Genomic DNA, 23,599 nt, shown 5'->3' on the forward strand with positions numbered 1-23,599 from the left:
AAAATGCAATCTTGAACTATGATATGTTCAAGATCGCATATCTTATCTGGTGTCAGCGCAGATAAAAAGCACTCCTATCCAAAAGATGAGTATTTCTGGAGGGCAAAGTGGAATGTTTGGCACTCCTTTTCCATACCCACGGAACCAAATAGTCAGGGTACAACCAGGTGAAGGACTTCACAACTTGTGTCAATCATGCTGGCTGGAAAGCAAATATTCCTATAAGACAGCTATATCTGTTACCCAACAGGATAACAGATATAATTGTCCTATTGGCATTAACATTAACAAACTACAGATAATCCAAAAGAAATGTTTACGAAGATGAGTATTCCTGGAGGGCAAAGAGTGGAAAGTTGGCACTCCTATTTCATAACCATGAAGCCAAATACTTAGGAGTATAACTAGGTAAAGGGCTTTTCTTCACAACTCATGTCAATCATGCTTGCTCAAAAGCAAATATGCGAATAGGACAGCTATATCTCTTACCCAAATGGCATAGCTGGCTAAGCACAGTACTTATACTTACAACATGCTAATCAGGCCAAACTACAGATAATCCAAAAGAAATGTTTACAAATAGCATTAAACGTATGATGTTTCATAAGAAGCATACAGCTTTACCAAGAAACAGCATCCCTGAGATCAAAACTATGCAAAAGGACTGCAAAATCCTCTGCAAATGCTGCTCATCCACTATCCCATTAAATTGCCAAGCAGTAGACTACAGTGAGCATGATCCTGCAAAATACACAAATATCCCAAAAACATACTGAACAGGTGAGTTTTTAAAACTCACTGCAAGAACCCCAACATGAGAGAGCCAATGGCTCAATATCTCAAGTCCCTTGTGATCCAAAAAAATTATTGCCATTAGCCAACAATGGGCAAACCAAGTGTTCAATATTCTTAATCCAACAATTTCTTTGCACATCCAATAAAGGGATAAGGGACCACAGTTCCAATTAATCCATCATGCCAGAACAATTATCAGTTACCTTGGTATATTCCTGGGTCTGGCTTACACTGATGAGACCTCAATAAACATTAAAACTAGTCTGAATAGTAACCCTCTCCTTAATGAACAGCAATGTACATTAAGGAGAGGGTTAGAGATTTTTTTAATATAGAGACTTTTGACCTCACTGATATCAATTGCCTTAGTATCCAAATAAGGGAAAGGATATCAGTGAGGTCAAAAGTCTCTATACACAAGTAGCCTAGTTGTGAAGATACTTCAAATGCAAACTGCTTGCTTAAACTTATGTTAAGGATTAAACAAGAATATAATTTCTTGTTAACTTTTAATTTATTTTGTAAATAATTGAAAATATTTCTGACAATAACCTTCAATTACAAAGAGTGGATATAAATGATCAACAATGGTCTACATTGGTCTAGATGGGGGGGGTCACCAAACTTTTTAGACCATTGACCCCCCTTCATGGAATCCTTGATCCCTCATCGACCCCCCCCTCCCATCATGTTAAATAAATGTTACCAATAATAAATTTCTCAATTTAAAAATAATTCCTTCACCCTTTTATTTCATTACTGCTCCTTGATAAGAAATATTTAAAGAAATTTAAAGAAAATACTTAAAGAAATTTATAAAGAACATTAAAAATTTACTTACATTTTATTGATTTACTTGGAATGGTTAATGAGAAGGATGTGTTTGATGAATAGTAGCCACCGAATCAATATTTGATTGGATATTGGCGAGTTTTAGCCTTAAGTCACCAAGCTCTTCCAGGTTCTCCTGTCCCTCTCCTTCGTTAAAAATGAATCTGCATTTACTTCTCCCTTGTTGGTTCAGCCGATCAGCTAGTTGGTGCTGCATGTTAATAGGTACTACTCAAAATCATTTTAGGTGCTTATTGACTACCATTTATCGATCCCCTTGGATAGCCACATCAACCCCCAGGGGTCTATATCAACCACTTTGCCAACCCATGGTTTAGATTGTGTGAACAAGTTAGCTACCTAACTGGTTAGAGACACAATCATGGACAACTTCATAGTTTCTCTATTCAACAGATCTACAGACTTCTTATAATTTCGGAGTTATAAATTATTCACAACCTATTTCCAGACTGTCCAATTTCTGATATATATATATATATATAAACAAAATTTTTATATAGGGGTTCCCTGAGACAAATATTATTTTAAGAGTTCCATCAGAGTAAAAAGATTGAGAAAGGCTGGCTTAATGTGTACATTTTGATTTCTTATTGCATTTTCAGACAAATTAATTTTTTTCAAAATGGTAACCAACTGCAGCTCTGAGCACTCTTTTGGCTCTGAGTGTTCATCCTGCCCATTTCTTTTCACGTGTGTGATTTTTTGTGTTTTATGTATACATATGGTAGAAGATGTAGGCAAAAAATCACTTTGAAGCAAATGATTGAACTATGCTTTGTCAATTTCCTGGAGCACAGTCCCATCGATGTGGTACACAGCTGGTAATCTTTTCACCCCAAAATACATAACTTTATACTTTGTCATGTTAAACTGATATCTATTCTCCTTTGCCCAGACTGCTGGTCTATCTAAATCATCCTGCAAAAATTTAACATTATATCTGTACTTGCTGCTATGAAGCACAGTATTTTTTTGATTCTGTAGATGTCCAGAGCATAATCTGCTAGACTTAGCTAACCATTTTTATAATATGGATGCATTAATGTTCTTTCAGATAGATTTCAGCAGATATTTCAGTTTGCCCATAGTGAGACAAGCTGCAAGCACAAGGAAGTTTCTATCTAATTATCACTGAGGAGGAGGAAGTTTGTCTTTAGGAAGTGGATAAAGGCAACCAGCTTGATATGAGATTTGAAATCAGTACAGAGATTATATTTAAAAGTTCTTATTATGCTTCTGAGTAATAACATTAAGTAACCTATATGTTGAGAGAGCTACAGTATGGAAGAAGGAACACATACCTTGTTAATTCTGTTAGAACCATAACCATTAGGTAAAGCATGACAAATATGGTTAGGCTCAACTGCGAGGAAAGTTTAATGACAAGAGATTGACTTTTTTTTGTTTTGTAATGCCATACTATTGGGAGAGGGATGATAATGAGAAAATTTATATAGTCATCCCTCGACTTACGTCTGTTAGAGTTACATCAGTGATCCGATAAGGAATAAATAACATTTTCAGCTATACTTTCGAACAAGAAGCAAGCGAGCATAAGGTAAAGCATGCACAGTGGCAACAGCATTTTCAGAGGCACGCGTCTTCAATAGTTCCTCTGTTGATTTTGTGTTTGAAAAATGGGTTATTTGTGTATTAATTGTTAACTATTTCACGATGTTTTGTGCAACATGGCCCCTACATGCACAATCAAAAAACCTAGTGAAGAATCACAGAAAAAGAGGCGAGCAATTGATCTTCAAACAAAGTTGCAAGTTAAAAAGCAACATGAAACTGGTAAGCCCATCAATGTGATCGCACATGACTTCGGATAGTCTCATTCTACAGTGACAACCATTTTGAAAAATAAAGATAAAATCACAGAGGCTGTGAAAGGTTCTGCTTCCATTAAATCGACAACAAGGTCCCATCGGTGATATGGAAAAGGTACTTATATCATGGATAGAGGACCTGAACCAAAAGCATATACCCCTTATCACTATGACCATAACCACTAAGGCACTAAGTCTCTTCAACATGTTGAAGAAAGTAGGACCCGATTACGACTACAAATTCAATGCTTCTTCCGGTTGGTTCATCAAATTCAAGCAGCGTTTTGCGCTACATAATGTGAAAATGTATGGAAATCTGCAAGTGCTGAGAAGGCTGCCAGTGAGTTTGTGGAAAAATTGGATAAAATTATTACGGAGGAAAATTATTTGCCACAGCAAATATTTAATATGGGTGAGACGTCCTTCCTTCGGAAAAAAATGCCCGAGTGGACATTCATCCACAAAAAGCTAAAATCTATACCTAGTTTCAAAGCTCTTAATGCCTGTATTACGGTTCTGTTACAAGTAATGTGGCTGGATATAAACTGAAACCATTTGTGATATAGCACATTGAGAATACATGAATCTTCAAAAACATTAGGAAGCATACTCCCAGTTCATTATTGGAGCAATGAGAAGTCGTGAATGACTCAAAAATTGTTTGAGGATGCCTTAATCAACTGTTATGTGAGTGAAATAAAAAGCTATAATGTGAAAGAAAATATACAATTTAAAATTTTATTAATTCTAGATACTGCTCCAGATCATCTGCCTTATACTTCTCATAAGGTGATCTTCACCAAGTCCAGGGTCATGTTTCTCTCTCCAAACACTACTTCACTGATCCAACCGATGGAGCAGAGAGTTTTTGCAGTGTTTTAGGCTTATAATCTATGGAGAGCTTTTTCACAAACCATTTCTACTATTGAAGAAAATGACCAGACTCTCATGCAATTCTGGAAAAGGTTCAATATTTATCATGCTATTAAAAATATTGCTGTGGCTTGGGATGAAGTGACCTCTCAATGTATGAGTGGCATATTTCTTGGGGGGGGGGGACTTCCCCTCGATGAGTCTTGACAGACTTTATGTTCTTAGGAAGGACCTCCCATGATGAGTCTTTTGACTCCATGGAGGCCTGAATAATAATAATAATATGGAAAAAGACATTAAAAAGGTTTATGCACGATTTTGGAAGTTTGTAATAGTGGGCCCAGCAAACAATCTGAATCTCGAAGTGAATGATGACGACATAATTCAACTCATAGAAAGTTTCCCTGAAGAGTTGACCATCGAAGAATTGGTCGAACTGGGAAACAACTCGGGCTGGAGAAACAACTGTTGCAGAAGAGGAAAAACAAGAAAAGGAAGATGGGAAAAGAAAAACAAGAAGAGGTAGTTAAATAATTTACAGTGGTCTTGCAGAAATGTTCTTTGCAGTTAGCAATGTTCTCAAAATGGTTGAAGATGTGGACCCCCCCCCCCCCGCCCCCAATGTTGAATGCTACTTATTAAGTAGAAAGAAAGTACATGATGCGTTTGCTTGCTATAAACAAATTAATGATGAAAAGAAGAGGAGGAATAAGCAAAGCACATTGGACATTTTCATCAAAAAAAAAAAAAAAAGGTTACACCAGAGGAGCCACAGCCTGATCGTTCACACAGGGAAGGTAATGAAGATGTGATTGTAGAGAAAGATTTGGGTGATTTTTCTTCTGTTTTATAGTGGCAGTAACACACAATACAGTTTTATAATAAGGTTTAAAAATTAAAATGACAGATAACCCCCATAACTCTGTTGATTTAATGTATCGACTTACGTCTTGCCAGATGGAACGGAACTCGGACATAAGTCGAGGGATGACTGTATATATATATACACACACACACATACATACATGGGGAACACATTCATGAGATTTCTACAATTCTATGACATGCTAGTCACTCCACTTAGAACAAAATATACAAAGAGATAGCAAGTACAGATATGGGTTCTCCCCTCGCACCTTACCCAGCCAATATTTGATAGATTTTGAAAAAGGTGCTTCTTGACACTGCAATTCTTAAACCTTCTATGTGGCCAAGATACTCGTTGTGTGTTCTCCATTTGGCAACATAGCTTAAACACAAGTTCTACTTCCATATGTTCATCCTAGAATCCAATGCACTATCAAAAAAGGAAGTGTGGTCTTTAGACAATTTACTCATGTTGTCCTCACAATATACGTTCTTCTACAGAAAACCAGCTCACATAGGCAGATAATTCGCAGATTTTCTCATAATCTTCTTCTCCTCTATTCCAATAATGTTGCGAGTGAAGGGGGATAAATATTACACGAAATAAGAGTCAAATATTTAAGACAACAAGGTACTTATAAGAGCAAAAATTAAATTTGTGGGGCATATAAGGAGAATGTCTACAGTCCAGAACAAATAGGTTCTAAACAAATTAGAAAGGAAGACAATAGAGGAAAGAAGAGAATGATTCAAATATGCTTTATTAGAGAATGAAGTTTGATTAACTGGTAGTTTTAAGAAAACAATAAAATGGATTAGTAGATGGATTGATACAGTAAAAAGTGCCTTATAAGAGAATAATATAAGATTTAATAATATCGGAAATGTTGACAGATAACAGGCTAATGTGCAGGAAAACCGTTGATAGGAAGTTGGTAATGATGTAACTTTTAATGTAGTACTATATTAAGATTCTATAAATCTATACCCCCCCCCCGAGGGTATAGATCAGGATGGCGATGATGATAAAATGGATAGAACTGTGTAAACTGCATTTGTCCTCTCTCTCTCTCACACACACACACACAAAAGTAGATCCCCACTGTTTATAAGTTTTCTTGAAAGCCAAACCAATAATCAACTATTAACAACATAGGTTCTCATCTAAGAACATAATGATAACATGTGAAAGACTATGTTTAACTTTATTATTTTGTAATTCACTTAAATTTTTAAACATTCCCAATTTCCCAATGTCAGGCTCAACAACCTCTCACTGTCAAGTAATTTAATGGTCTGACAGGTTGACACCATGCAGCTAATTGTATCTGCACAGTGTATTATGACTGAACTATGGGTGTGTTTTTTTGGTCAGTTTACCTGTTTTGCAGGATGAAAAACTTGAATTTCCAGGAAGGAAAACCTCTATATGTGATCAGCTAACACATCTCCAACTGAAAAGTCTTGATAAAGGTTCTCTGCATACTATATGGGATTCAAACCCATGTCTTTCCAAACAATCAATACTGACAGCTACAGAGACTACCTTATAAAAACAATATTTTTTCAAATTATTATATGTAATTAAAAGCTTTCCTCCATTGAAAGGCCTAATGAATTTTGATGATACCTGTACCTTGGATTATCCTGAGGACACTGATGAAAAAATAAAGCAGAAGCAAACTGGCAAATTATTTCAGTATGAGAGACTTCAAGAGCATGATGAGAAATCAAATTATTTATCATTATGCTTATAAGAACTAGGAAATTAATGGGTGGAGTTAAAATGTTTAAAATCATCCAAATGTAAAAATCTCATGACATGAATTTATTCTGAACAAATTGCTTATTAAATCAATTCTAAATCAAATTGCTTATTACTTTAATTCAAATGATTTTGGACAAGAAATGAAAACTCGGAAAGATAAGGAATAATAAAATATGATTATTTCCTTTTGATTATTCTCATCACTATACTTTCCCTTTTAATTTAACAGTTAAATATATAATACCATTTGATTTTATTCTCTAAATTTTCTTGCTATTTGATAAAGCAAAAGATTAAAAACAAAAAAATATTTGAAATGTGAAGATGAAAAGACGTTATTATTAAAATTTTAAACTTTAGTAGTAAGATCTTTTCCTTCAAGAATGAATTCCCACAATGAACTAGATTGATTTAATAAAGCTCACTTACTCTAATATTTTTTCTTAACTAATATTTATTTTTTTTTCTTAATTAAATCAGTATTATTACTTTGGTGTTACTCTTCTTTGTCCTTGAACTTTAAGGAACAGTAAAAAATAACTAAATAAAATAAAAACTCAATAGTTGTTTAAGAAACTTAACAGCTGAAAAAGATATATTTATGAATACACTCTTATTTAAAATAAGAACAAGATACTGAAAGTTACTATTAATTGATGAGCAATGATAACTTTATTTCAGAAATTACCTTGCTTTCAGGAAATATTTTTGCAAGTGGTTCACGAAAAACTTTAATAATCATATTTAAATCTCTTATATGTTGCCTTTCTTCATGAATTAAATCCTTTACAAGTTCATCATATGTTAAAGAAGTACGTCTTGTTGGCTCTTCTTCAATACTTAAAGGAACATCTTCATCTTGATAGAACATGTCCATAAGGACCTGGAAATTTTTCAGCAGATCATTTAACTATGTCATTAATTTAAAAAAAAAAAGAAAAGAAACTTGTGATTGTTTATTATATTTCAAATAAAATTAGAAATGTTCACATTGGCAAAATGTCTGCAAATATTATTTATTAAAGCTTATAACAGAAAAAACCTCTTCCAGTCTGCTTGTATGAGCATGCAAGCCATAGGTATGAATGGGATTGGAACACAAAGAAGCAACATGAAAACAATAAGGAAATTCCTTTAATCCACTACCATGGGATAAGCCTCATGAAGTCTAAGTTACACAAAAGAAGCCAAATCCAATAGCAGGAAATTTTTCACATCTGGTTTTGATGTGATCAAGGACATAGTAAAGTTATCAGTGGAGGTAAAATACTTTATGTTTTACACTATGGTAACAGATAATATTAATGTCAATTTCAGGAAAGCATTTAACCTAAGTGTTTTTATCCAAGTACAACATCTTAATTTAAATCTTGTGTTGAAAGATTTTGAGCAGCGTTGAACTGGAACTTGAATAATTTATTCAAGAATAATATGTTTTGCTACCTTTTAATCCAGCAACATCTAGGTTGTTTGAACCAGTTAACAATTTAGTCACAAACACTAACAGAACAGTTAATGACCATGACAGAGTTATCATGTTTACTATTTTAAATAGCTCTCAAATAGTTTCTGGTATGCTTAGGTTACCTGTGCTGCAACAATGGATAATAGATTTCTAAACATTATGCAAAATGAGCTACTGTGCAAGATCTTTTTTCCTTGATTCTTTGAAACAATAAGACATATTCTTTGTCAATATAAGGCATGATATTGTGGATCAATCCATTTGATCTGGAGATATGTGTAAGGAGTTTGCCATACCTGTTTAATTATGAATGCTGTTGTAGTGGTGTTCGCTCTACTGAATTCTGTAACTTCTTCCAGTCTGATCTAAGTTAAGCCTTGCCACATGAGATTTCAGATTTTTAAAAGGGTTTGAAGTAAATGCTTACTGTATTTTGTAGTACAGTACAGAGAAGTGATGTGTGTTAAGGAACCTAAATAACTCACTCTTTTAGTCACTCCTGAAATTATTAAGATGAAAAGTTGGGACTTCCATTTTTATGAAGTCAGGCTGGAGATACTAATATACAAAAGAGAATCTAACTCAAATCTTCTAATAAAATCTGATTCAAAAATGGAAAATTCAATGTGTTAAGTAGCTAGAGCAATATCAGCATATGCAACATTTATTGAAGTAGTTTTCAGCAGGACAGAAATAACAAAATAAAGAGGAGACTGACAAGTATAGATCACTGAAGAAAGTTATTAAGCTTGTATGGTTTGCTTCTTCTTCTGGAACTAGATATTGCTGAACATTTATTTAGACGGTCGGAAAGCGGTTTCATGAATTTCAGTATGAGTTCAAGTCTCAGGGCTGTGATATACAGCCTTCGGATGTAAGAATACAGAACTCTTTAAGTAAATACTTGTTCAAACCACCATTTTTTGAATCAGAATCCTGGAATCACAGCAACAATAACTGGGTAAAATTGCACAGCAAAAGAATCTGCAAAAATTTGTATCACATTCAGAAGTTTTAGGTAATTAATCTGAAGGAAATATACAATAGATTTCTCACTTACTATAAACTTATTTTTGTTCATTAAGAATGATGGTAAGACAGTCTCAAAAAAAAAAGTTACTGGATACTGTAGCAGTCCCATTTTTCAGAGCTGAATGAGCTCCTGAACTGTAAAAGCATGAAAAAGAGAAGGTTTGGTTTGGAAAAGCTTTGATTTTCTTCATTTCTCTAAATCAATCAATTCAATTTCTTCCATTTGTGCATACAAATAGAGATAGCACCATGTGATTATTATTTTTGTAGAAGTCAGAGCTAGATCTATTCTACTTACTGTTCAGAGAAAATTTCACTTTTTCCTGAACTAAATGCAAAAATTTGCTGAATTATGCAAATTCTCATAATCAAATTCCTGACATGTATCCTTAAGGAGTATACAGGATGCTATAACAGTATTACATAAAAAGCCTCAGCAATAATTTGAGTTTGAGGCTATACGGTGAAAGATTGGGTTTAATACTCCTGTGAATTGGAAATTGTAGTTTTAATGTGTGTTTTTTTCCTCAAAATAATTATATTTTATAGTATATTACTACTACTTTTAATGTATTTATTGTATTTAGCACATATCCTGATATTCTGATGTGTAGCATTAAAGTGGTCGCATAAAATGGCACTAAAAACTCACAAAAATAATAGTGCAAACAACAATAAAGAGGAACACTAGTGTGAGTAGTGAAACTGTAAACAAGGCTTGTCTCAATGAACAAAATCATGCCATTTCGAAAACTAATGAAAACAGAGAGAATGAATTAACTCTGGAAGTATTGAGAAGAACACAAATTATTAGATGGATGATAAGGGAATTGGAAAAAGCAAATTAGAGAGGTATCAGAAGGCCAGGAAAGGTAAACAGCAGAAGGAAACAAAAAGACTGAATCGGGTAAGGTACTGTGTAAGGATAATCAGGTAAAGTCAATTATAAAAAGAAAATACGTTATGGAGATTCAATTATAAAACATGCAATTGATGACTTAATACTTCAAGTTTCTTGAGTGCTAAAAATAAAAATTTAGTGCAGTGTAAATTGAAAAGCAAAGAAAAAGAGAATGGTAATTTTGGTAGAAACAAATGATTTAACTGGTGATAAATAATACAGTATAAGAAAGGATATTATTATTACGGGCAGCTCCAAGGAGTCCTTAGACACATTGAGGAGGCCCAACATCATGTCAAGAACAACTATTCAACATTCACACAGTATCTATCATACTTCACCTTGAACTCATTTAAAGTCATGGCACCCAAAACAGACTCTGGCAGCTTATTCCATTCATTTACCACTCTCCAAGTAAAAAACCTAGCTCTAACACCCTTGCCAACCACACTCTTACCATGGATGGCCCCTGGTCCTCCCACTACCAGTCCTATTCTCAAAAATATCTTCTGAATTAATCTTAGAGAAACCCTTCAGTAATTTGAATGTCTCAATCATACACCCCTTTTCCACCTATCAACCAATTTCTGCAGCCCACAAATCTTCAACCTGTTCTCATAAGGTTCATTCCATAGTCCTGCTATCATCTCGGTCACTCGTCTCTGGATCCTCTCCACCGCCTCCCCATCAAAAAGAAACTCTGGCGCCCATATCTGGGCACAGTAGTCTAGATGGGGACTTATCAAGGCTCGATACAGAGGAACAATAACCTGTTTGTCTCTGCTCGTTAAAGTGTTTTTCAGCAACCAAGTGATTTGATGAGCTGATTTTGCCACTTTTGCAATGTGTCCCCTAAACTTCAACTCCCTATCCAATCTCCTGGAGTACAGTTCCACCAATGTGATATACTGCTGCTAATCTTTTCACCCCAAAATGCAAAAACTTATATTTTTCCACATTAAATCGACATTCCAGTCTCCTTAGCCCCGTCCTCCAAACTATCCAAATCATCCTGTAAAATTTTGACATTCTGAGCATTCACTATTGCTCTACTCAACTTTGCATCATCCGCAAACAGATGCACAGTTCCTCTCAGATCCTTCCCTATATCGTTAATGAACAAATTAAACAGTAGTGGTCCAAGAACAGAACCCTGCACCGCACCACTAGTCACAGGCAGTTTTTTGGACTCTACCCCTGAATAAACCACTCACTGATATCTCTCCATCAACCACCCTCCTATCCATCTCACCAACCCTATATTCATTCTCATATGCTGCAGTTTACTGATTAGAATTCCATGTGGTATCCTATCAAAGGCTTTAGCTAGGTCCAGTAGAATAACTGTAAACCCGTTACCCTTATCCAGTTCAGCCGTCACTGTGTTATAAAACGTGAGCAAGTTACTGAGGCATGATCTACCCTTCACAAAACCATGCCGTCCCCCATATAGTATCCCATTTTCATCTATCCAATCTTGTATTTTCCTCTTCACTATTTTCTCCAAGACCTTGACAACAATTCCTGATATGCTGATCGGCCGGTAATTTTCAACAGCAGTCTTGGAACCTCCTTTATGCAGTGGAACTATTTATTTCAGGATTGCTGGAAGAAGTGAGTGAGAAAGTAAAAATAATTAGTATATTAGCTAGATATGACAGTACTGAATTAAGATGGGATATGATGGCAAATGATTCAATGTTATGAAAATGATATGTGTAGAAAGAATGTTAGTTTTTGAATATATGGAATGAGTTTGACAGAAGAATGAATTTATATATGATGGGCAGCCTACATTTTAATGCATTTGGTATCAGAAGTCTGGAGAAATTATTTATTGGTATGAGACCTAATGCAAAAGAGTGACTAAGTTATGCAACAATGTTAATGATATGAATATACGTCCACTTCTAGTTATAATATTTTAATCTTTCTACTTGGTATGAAAATTCAGCAATAACAAGGCAAAGAGACAATGAAAATAGGCAGAAACATTGAAAATATCAACTGCATTGTGAATGGAGAATCTATAGAACAAGTAAAATATTTCGGCTACTTAGCACAATTTTTAGTGAAGACGGTAAATTAAATATGGAAATAGACAACAGAATCAACAAAGCCGGTATGATAGGAAGTCAACTGAATAAGAGAATAAGAGAGAAATTAGTCAAAACACTAAATTAGCTGTATATAGAACAGTGCTCAAACCAAATTTGGTCAACCATTATTATACTGACCTATGATAAAAAGTCAACTGAATAAATTTATATGGAATAAGAGAGAAATTAGCCAAAACACTAAACTAGCTGTATACAAGACAGTGTTTAAACCAATTTTAACTTATGGATCTGACAGGTGGGTTAGAAATAAAACACTTGAAAACTAGAGACCACAGATATAAGAGTCCTGAGATAAGAGCATGAACAGATGGCATCAGTGGCAATATCATATTAAAAATGAGGATATTAGGAAAGAACTTGACATTGTTAGCATCCAAGAATGTGTTAGCAGAGCTAATTTCATATGGTATGGTATATGGTCTCTTAAAGAAAATGAGAGGGGGGGAAGATTAGCAAAACAAGCGTTCTCTGCCAGGTTGAAAGGAAAAAAGACCCAGAGGAAGACCAAGATATAGGTGGATTGATACAGTAAAAAGTGCCTTAGAAGACAGAAATATAAGATCTGATAATGTTGGAGTCTTGACAGATAACAGATTGATTTAAAGGAAAATTATTGACAGGAAGTTAGTAATGATGTAAGTTTTTCATGTAGTACTATCCTAATACCCTGTTGAATTTAATCATCTTTCTCTTGTTATCCATTCTGCAGATATGCCCCAAAAAAGCTTTCATTTCATTCAAGTTTTCAGCATCAGATTCTGTAAGATAATACTTGCATATCATGATCAGAATTACAGGAAGGATGACTACTACAGTTAATGCTCACTGCAGCAAACACTAACAAACTAATGAAAATTTCTAACCAGATGTACAATCTCATTCTAAAGGAAATTCGCTTGTTTTTATTTAAATTATGGCCAAAGCAACTGAGGCCAATGTATCACTGGACCTTATAAAGGTTCTTCACATCATGGATGGGATTCAAACTAAAGGCTTTCCAAAACTCAATACCAACTGAACCAAGAAGAATCTCTTCACTTAAACAAGCCATTTATGCTACAATAAACATTCTGTAGTCCCATCAAGCATGCTATAATGAGAGTTAACTCTAATTTAGAGTGAACCACACTTCAGCCCTTGATCCTAGGAGGAGCAAGTTAACAAAATTTTAAATATGTATTCAGTTTTATTGGGTTTTTTATAGATATTTTTACTGGCTATAAGACTAATAGTCTTAATATCTAAAGAAAAATGTCAGAAAATTTAAATAAACAAAAGTTCACTGCCAATTCTCAAAAATGAGATTATGAAAGCACATTATTTTTTTTTTTATATCCCAATTAAAAGATGTTATTATGTAGAGTCTGCGAAAAAACTTTGTGAATAAGAGAAAGAGAAACTACATTCTGTACTTAAGATTTCACAGAAAGAATATAATGAACATAATTTTAATGTTCTACAATTCTAATCTCAAAAAAATATCCTGTTTGTCCTATGCAACTCCCACTCATGAAAAGTTGTACGCCTATAGTACACGAGTACTGTGATTATGTTATGATTTCTGTTTTTATTAATTATATATATTTTATCAATTTATTACACATACACACACATCACACCAGGCAATGAAATTCATCTCCTGCCTAAGGACAATCATGAACACACCCACAGCAGGATTCAAACCTGCAGCCTGTTGATTGGAGAGGATACACTAAACAGCTGACCAGGCTGTCTAAAGCAAGAAAGGTTAGAAAAAAAAGCATATTTACCTGGTAGCCTAAATGAAATTTTAAAAAAATGCTATCTTTTATAGGAGGTGAACGAAAAGTCTATGAACAGTTTTAGGAAGATAAAAGAATTTCATCTCTAAAGAAGGATGAGATTTAAAAATATAAGTTTTGACTGAAAGGCAAGGAGCTCACAGATGAAATTTCTTCAAAATTTTTGCAATTTTTCTGACATGCTCTTTAACATAATACACTATACTAAAGTGCAAAACCTCACTGTTATGTGTGAATATCTCCACACAAAGTAATATATTCCTCATGTGTTAAGAGTAATAACTAATTTCCTGACATTTTCATCTTCATATTAAGGTCATTATCTGGAGTATCCACACACACGCACGCACACACAAAAAAGTTTCATTATAATTCAAACAGTATTTTAGAATACTATTACTAATTTGGTCAACCATTACTATACTGGACTGACATTTAGCTGTGGCCAGAGCAGAGATCAAATTCATAATTAGCTTTCCATGATACAGTGATAGTACCATCACATTTAAAATAAGGGCTGAGGTTTGCAATTCACAAATAATGACTAAGATCCTGGAATGCTACATTCATAACAAATGTGTCCTTTAACAAATGCATCAGCACTACTAGGGAGGGTCTTGAGTGAGATATTCTGTTATTTGCTGATGATCTTAAGTTAGAGTGATAAGGAATACAGCTGAAAGAGAATCCCTGCAGGCTGATTTGAAGAGATTGATTGTATGGATAAATGACAATGAATGTCAGTCCAATGTTGCAAGTGTAAAGTTATGTACTTTGGACAGAGGACATTAAAAGTAAAACATTATATTAAGGGAAATTTGTGGAAGTAGTCAATGAAGCTAGAGACTAAGGGAATTTTATGAACTGTGAGTTAGAATTTATACTGCTAAACTGGTTAAGTCACTGCATCAGATGACAGCATTGTTGAAGAGAATGCTATCTTGTAGGCATAACACAATTATTCTACTACTATTTTACAAGGATATGATAAAACAATACCTAAATTTCTTTGTGCAGATATGAACACCTGGGTTTCAAGGAGATGGAGAGACAGATGAAGAGATATAGCAGTATAATTTTATCTGTTTCCTCCAGTAACTAAAAAAACTGGCCTATGGAATTGTGCATATGAGGACAGATTGAGGGAATCTGGTCTTGAAAGCTTGAGTAGATGAGAAAGAAGATATATGAGAGAAATATGCAAATTAGTAAGAGATCTAACAATACAGACAATACTTTTTTGCAGCTTCTTGAATGGTGGAGGCAGAACTCAGGATACTGGTGTTGTTAAGAAGCATGTAAAGTCTAGGTTCTTCTTGTAACCTGAGAATATGTCACATAGGCTGCCATTACAAGCTGTGAGTCATATTCAGTAAGTGCGCTCAACAAGGAGAGACATGACAAGTCAATGAGTCCTTTGACTTCGAGGTACATACATAACCATAATAGCTTAGTGAATTATCAAGAAATCTTAATGAGAAGACTGCTAAGTGCATATTCAATTTATCTCATCTTCTCCTTAACATGTTAAATTCAATGTCTATCACATCCTATTACGAATGTACTATGTCCATTTGCTTTATAGGAATTAAATTAACAATCTAAGATTATTAGTTCTGTTTTACAGAATGAAAATTCTATGAGTTTGTAGGAAGGAGAAACTGCTATACAAAGCTGGCAAATTCACTTTCAGTTGAACTGAGTGAATAAAGGTTCTTAACATCCTGGGCTGAAACCAAACCTAGCTTGTTCAAACCATAATACATGTTATTCAGTAAGATACCCAAGCTATTATTATTCAATTATAAACCTTAAAAATTAACTACAAAAACAAAATAATGACTTCCTCTAAGCAATATGAAAATGCACAAGAGCATGGTATATTTAAGTTCTGCATTCACTATTAAATGGAAGAAAAGGCACCTACTTCACTACTTAGCTAACACGTGAGAAAAGCGAGAAATAATTAGATGGTGGCTAACTAGACTTATCAGCATTTTAAATGGCCTACCTGATATATGGATGAAAAAAGGAAATTTTTAAAATTCAATTAAAATAAAGAGTAAAACAAAATCATTAAAAAATTAAACATGATAGAAAAGTTTTAGTTTAATATAAGATTTGAAAATGAAAACAATTTCTAAAATTAACAAACAAACATTTAAAATCTTTAAATAATTTAAAGTTATTCACATAAACATCACATAAAAACTGATCAAGCATGGCAGGTTAGTCACCCACAAAACAGTATGCTCATTAACTGGCATATAATTGATAAAAGTAACTGAATAAACATGATTTTTAAGCTTAAATGTCAAACATTAATTAGCTTTTACCTTGTCAGCACACATAGCAACTCTGATATCTTGACAGGTTATTTCCAAGTGCCTTATATTTTTTACATAATTACCTGCAAGCTGGAAAAAATGAAAATTTTGTTTAAGAGTACTTTGTAGTTCTAAGTATTTTTGTTAAGAAATAGTAATATTGATTTATAAATTCTATCTGGTTTAGATTTAGATGATGGGCATTGTTGTATTTGTTCATATGTTTATAAACAAATACAAGTCAGCTGTACATATAAATAACTATAATAAATAATCAGCTATACACAGAATTCATTAAAATGCAGATTAATTAGTAATTAATGAAAAACATTCATAAAATGTCAAGAAAATAAACTCAAGAGCATCAAAAACTTACTAACATGTAACATGTAACTAACATGTAAGTTTTTGATGCTCTTGAGTTTATTTTCTTGACATTTTATGAGTGTTTTTCATTAATTACTAATTAATCTGCATTTTAATGAATTGTGTATAGCTGATATTTATTAGTTATTTATATGTACAGCTGACTCTTGAACAACATGGTTTGAAATGTATGGGTCTCATCCAATTCCAAGATATTTATTGAAAAAATTCACTTATATGTGGATTTTTTCAATAAATATATTGGAAAAATTTTTGGAGATTTGCAACAATTTGAAAAAAACTCGCAGACAAACCATAGAAATATTAAAAAAGTTAAGCAGTTAAGTGTGTTATGAATGCATACAATAAATGTAGATATTAGTCTTTTCCTTTTTCATTGTGTCAATGGCTTTCTCTAAAGCCTCAAAAAATTCCTCCACTTCTGCTTATCTTCTGTGGGACCATAGGCACATATGTCTCATTGTCCAGTTCCCTATTCTGATATTTGTCCACATCACTCCGCTTGATGCTGCCTGCCATTCAGGAAGATCAGCCTCATATTTAGTGTTGAATACTATAGCTACTCCTTTCTCTTGATTGTCATTGCCTGAATTTCCTCTTACGATTTTCTTAATAACATTTTCTTCCGATGCGCTGTTCAAGGGTCAACTGTATTAATTGTCAGATATAACAATGAAAGTGGCAAGTTCTTAGTATAACTTAAAAAATTTTCTTTGATGTAGTGTTATGCAGAATGTATGCACTGGTGAATGTGAATAGTTTTATGCGGGAGGAGACAGCAGTTCTAGAATTTTCCAGAAATGTGTGATAATTATGTTGAGGAGCATGAAATGAATTTGGGCCAAAATCAAATGGAGGAACAAATGAGATGACATAGCAGGCAGTAATGCATGCAAAGCAGAATGTGAGCAAGAATGTGTTAGAATGCGAGATAGCACAGGTGCAAAAGAGGTGAGAGAGTGTGAACAAGATGATAAGAAAGAAAAAGAGTTCAGCATGTTCAAAGTTATAATCACTACTTACAGGAATAGAACATGATGTGTTTGGTTTATTCAAGGAGGAGACAAGATATGAAGGGTGAAGAATTACTAATGACTGCAGAGAAATTAAATTAACTGGAGGAAATTTTCAGTGGTGGTGGTGGTATGAATAATGCAGGAAATGGGTTTCAAGCTGTTTAGTGTTAGAGGTTAATAGGACAAAATGAACAAACAGGCCCTGCTACAAGACCTATGCTCATCTAAAGACAGCTATGAATTGCCTAGACTAAATCTTATGGATATCATAATGAGTGATTTCAACTATGGAAATATTAACGAGGTCAGAGAAAGAATGCAAAATGAAGGAAAATGAATTATTAAAGGATAACCACCTTTAGTAGCATGTGATGGGATTGACTTGAAGTAGACAAATAATGAATCTAGTATCAGCAAATGAGAATATGTTCTATAACTGAGTTGTCCATAATGCTTCCACCTAAGAAGTGATCATGCAGCTTTGACTAGGAAGGTGAAAATGTAAGAGCTTTCACTAAGATGGTAAAGATCTGGAACTAACTTTAATGTATGTTTGCTTTAATTCCAGTTTGTCCACAATACTCTCCTACCGTGTAGGCACAATCAACTTTAAGTGACATCTGGAACCAAGAAGGGAAGAGACTAATTTTCAGTTGATTCTCACTCCCCAGCAATGATTATTCATGACAAAGATGAAACACTGGAAAGACAATTTGATTTCAATCATCTGGTGAGTCTGTTACCACGATATGACAGGAGTTAGCCGAGTAGCAGCAATAGGCTGTGTAGGAGAAACGGTATCCAGTATACACATACGGGGTGATTTAATGGTTAAAAAGATTAGGTGGCTGCATGAAAGGATGGAGGTGTGCATTAAATTAAATAGCAGAAACTGTTAGCATAATGCTGAACAGAGTGTGAGAGAAAGAGAAAATGATAGTTTGTTATGGGCAACCCCAATATTATTCAAGGAGTGGTACTAAAGATAGTTATCCTTGTACAAAAAATACTGAATCTAGTAACAGCGAATGAGAATCTGTCTATAAGTTGTACATTGTGCTTCCACCTAATAGTGATCGTGCAGCTTTGACTTGGGAGATGAAAACGCCCCGTCTAGTAAATAAACTGAGAATGCAACTTGAGGCAGTGCTGTGGTATGAGAAACAACTGCATAGTGGAGGAATCAACAGTGCATGGGTTGCCCTTGACTGCATCACTAAATTTCAGAGAATTAATCACAATCACATCACAGTAATCAATTTCTTGATATGTATCCCCAAAGGTGTGTGCAGGTTACTATGACAACACTTCATGATTAAGTTTACATTATTATTAATCTCCTATCAACAATTTTCCTCCAAATCAGTCTATTTCTTGTGAGCACTTCAATATTGTCATGTGGATCAATCCATCTAGACCTTGATCTTCTTCTAGGTCTCTTTCCTGCCAACTTGGTATCAAACACCTGTTTTGCTTACCTTTCCTCACCCATTCTATTTAAGTGACCATACCGAGTATAGAAAAGTTCAGCTGCATTTTGAATGGAAATCCTATAGAACAAGTAAAATTTTCAGCTATTTAGGCACAGTTTTTAGTGAAGTTGGCAGGTTAAATCTGCAAAAGAATAAACAGAGCTGGTATGGTGGGTAGCCAGCTGAACAAATTTATATGGGATAAGAGAGAAATTAACCTAAACACTGAACTAGCAGTATACAAGACAGCGTTCAAACTTTAAGTTATGAATGTGAGAGTTGGGTGAGAAACAAAGCACTTGATCAAAGACCAGAGACCACAGATATGAGGTAAATGAGAAAAATTAGAGGAGTGAACTGATGGCATCAATGACAGAATCATGTTAAAAATGAAGATATCAGAAAGGAACTTGAGATTATTATTAACATTCAAGAATGTGTCAACAGAGCTATTCCTAGAATAGCTCTGTTGACACATTCTTGAATGGCTCTTAAATTCTTTTGAATTCTTAGAATAGCTCTGTTGACACATTCTTGAATGTTAATAATCTCAAGTTCCTTTCTAATATCTTCACCATACCAGCTCTGTTTATTCTTTTGCAGATTTAACCTGCCACTTCTACTAAAAGCTGTGCCTAAATAGCTGAAATATTTTACTTGTTCTATAGGATTTCCATTCAAAATGCAGCTGAACTTTTCTGTACTGCTGCCTAATTTCATAGTTTGATCTTTTTATTGCTGAATTCAATGCCAAATTTATTACAGCTGTTATTCAATTTACACAATCCTGGAGATTGTACTAGATGTGTTTAGGAATACAACATCATCTGCATAAAGCAGAGAGCCAAGTTTGACATCTCCAATTCTAATATCAGCCCTAATACCACTTTCCTTCATAATGTGATCCATATAGATGACGAATAAGAATGGAGATAATGTGTATCGTTGTCTTACTCCTGACATTACAAACCATCTTCCTGTAAATCCATCGATTCTAACTGCTGATTGACAACTTAAATATAGACTATGTATTGTTCTGTATAATATTCTATTAACCCGCTTTTCAAGACACTACAATATAATTGTAGTGTCTTGAAAAGCTTTTCTGGGCATCTTGTTGTAAGTCTTTTCCAGATCTAGAAAACTTGAATAGAGATCCTTGTCATATTCCTAAAATTTCTCATTCTCGTAAAGTCAAAATTTGATCTTGACATTCACTATTTGGCCTGAACCCAGCATGTTCTTCTCCAAGTTTTTCTTCTATAATCTTTCTCCTCCTTTCAAGTATATTTACATAAATCTTACCCAGAATACTTAGAGAAATTCCTCTATAATTCTCACATTCAGCTTTATTCCTGTTCTTATAGATGGATACTATGCTAGCTCTACTCCTATCATTGGGAATTCGACTTCCTCTTCAGGACCTCTGAATTATGCAGAACTTTTATACCTCCCTACATCAGCATTTCTGGTCAAATATCATCCACTCCAACTGCCATTCCACATCAAGTTTTTTTATGGCTTTCTCTATCACAAGTATTATGAACTCCTCTTTCTATTCCTCCTGAAAATTTCCTAGTATGGTTCTATCACTGATTGGTTCATGAACAGTCTTTCAAAGTAACTACTCCAGACATGTAGGATATCCTTATCTTCAGTTTTCATGTCACCTTTATCATCTTTGATTCCTTTTACAGTACTCTTTCTTCCATTTCTAAGCTTCTTCAGTAGTATCCAGAACAATCTGCTCCTTCCTGTTATTTATTTTCCATACTGACATGACTTCCCATGACTTTTGTTTAGTTACTTTTACACATAGCTTAACTCTCTTACATTTTTCTCTGTATCGTTATTTTTAAGGGTATCTGTCGACTTATTAGCTAGGAACCTTCGGTATGCTTTCTTCTTTTCCAGGATTACTTCTTGTGTCCACATTGGTGTTATTTTTCTATCCATGCACATACCTCCCTAGTAGAATCAATGTCTTCTTCAGTTTCCTACAGAACCAAGGTTTGGTTCCTTTTTTCAATTTGTTTCATTTTTTCTTCAATGATGTTTGTATACTCAAGTCTACAATTTACCTGTAAAAGCTGCTCAACTTTAATTATTTTTAGAACTTTTTTTACATACTGATCTTTTTAATGTTATATTCATTTTTAACCTACTTAGAACTAAGTGATGGTCACTTCCAATTTCAAATCCTCTTCACACTCTTATATGATGAACCAGAAAGCAGATATCACTATCAACAGTAACACAGTCAATGAGGCTTTATCTTGTTTCTTCTGTTGGCTCTCCATGTGAACTCGTGCACATCTTTATGTTGAAACATGGTGTTAGTAATGACTAGTCTGTGTCCTGAGCAGAAGTCCAGTAAATACTTAGCATTATTATTAGGTTTGCTATGTTCTCCAAAATTTTCCCAAAATGTTCCATAATCCTGGTGGGATTCATTTCCTACTGTGCAGTTCAGATCTCCAACAAGGACAACTTTTTCAATTTTCTTTATGTCAGCAGACTGTTGTAATGATTCAAACAAATTTCTCTGTTTCTCCTTTTGAAGAACCTTTTGGAGATCATAGGCACAAATAAGTTTCATTGTCCATTTCTCCATTTTGTAGTTGCCCACATAACTCTGCTTGGAACTGTCTTTCAATCAAGAAGTTTATCTCCATGTTTAGTGTTGAATGCTATCGTTATTTCTTCCTTTCCTTTATCACTACTGCCTGAAAATAATGTCCTATACTTATTATTTAGTAAGATCTCACCTGTGTTCGGAGTCTTCAGTAATGCCAACTATGTCCACGTGGTACTTTTCCAATTCTTCTGCAAGTTTGATTTCATTTACATGAATACTTCTTATACTGATGCTGCCTATCATCAGTTCTTCTGATGTGAGTTGGAGAATTAATCACATTCATGTAAAATAATGAATAACACTTTTAAGCAAGAGGCATATAAAAAGACGTGGATCCAATATCACAACTAGTGATAATTAGACAGTAGAGCACTATAAAGATGCATCTTTATAATAATATCTAATACTCTAACCTGATATTAGTGATTAGTATTAGATTAACTGGAATTTTTTCCAAGTAGTCCATGAAGCAAGAGACTTGAGGAATTATTGTGGATTATGAGTATAGAAGTCGCATTGCAAAGATGGTTAAGTGATCACTTCAGATAACAGCATTGTCAAAGAGAACAGTGGTAAGAATAATGAAGTTACTGGAAAGATTCAGTTAAACAGGCTGAAGGAAATTAAACAGAATGTTATTGTTATGCAGCAAGTAAAAAGAAGAATGACCATGGAAGAATAACCTTAACCAATGTACATGATAGGAAAGTGTCAGATGCACAAGAAATGATGAGTTGTTAAGTGTTCTATAAATTAAAGATGCCAAGAAATTATATTATTGGTTTAATCCTTTATCCAAATGTAAGCAAACAAAGTTTGTGCCTGAAGTAGTTTCAGGACTGCGCAACTCATATATAGAAGCTAATGACTTCACATTATTTGCCTCAGTATCCCATGATGCAAAGCACATAACCCCCCCCCTACAACATGTATAATGCTATACATTATGGGAAGGGTCACTGCCCAGACCAGTTTCGACCTTTATTGAGGTCTCATCAGTGGGAGAGAGACCCAGAAGTGATACCAAAGTTGAAGTAATGTAGAAGTCATAAGGTGTGACACCTTTTGGCTACTTGCATATGGAAATATGATTTCAACATTACTTCAACCTTGGTATAACTTCTGGGTCTGGCTCCAACCAATGAGACCTCAATAAAGGTCAAATGCATAGCATTATACATGTCAATAAGGATATGTGCTTTGCATCATGGGATACAAAGGCAAGTGATGTGAAGTCATTAGCTTCTATATATGAGTTGCCCAGTCCTGAAATTAGTTCAGGCACAAACTTTGTTTGCTTACACTTGGATAAAGGATTAAACCAATAATACAATTTCTTGGCATCTTTAATTTATAGTATAACCAAGTGGAAGAACTTCCAACATTTTTAAGTGTTCACATTAGTAAGGTGCATATTCTGTCAAACCATGCAGGCAATGCCCCTAACCTAATTGTTTAGCTTAAGTTACAAAACAT

General features: G+C 34.2%; 1 protein-coding gene across 1 annotated transcript in view; it reads right to left on the reverse strand.

Moving 5' to 3' along the window:
- The window catches only part of Sos (Son of sevenless guanine nucleotide exchange factor), a 429,646-nt gene that overhangs the window by 310,724 nt on the left and 95,323 nt on the right, over positions 1–23,599 (reverse strand). Inside the window, exons 4-5 of the mRNA XM_090399787.1 lie at positions 16,620–16,700; positions 7,673–7,867 (exon numbers count right to left, since the gene is read on the reverse strand). Coding sequence (XP_090255913.1) covers positions 7,673–7,867; positions 16,620–16,700 — 276 coding nt within the window. The remainder of the gene's footprint in view (positions 1–7,672; positions 7,868–16,619; positions 16,701–23,599) is intronic.

This window comes from Typopeltis vanoorti, chromosome 10 (genome assembly GCF_054136105.1).
Source record: "Typopeltis vanoorti isolate ZY-2024b chromosome 10, IOZ_Tvanoo_1.0, whole genome shotgun sequence".
Classification (NCBI taxonomy): domain Eukaryota; kingdom Metazoa; phylum Arthropoda; class Arachnida; order Uropygi; family Thelyphonidae; genus Typopeltis; species Typopeltis vanoorti.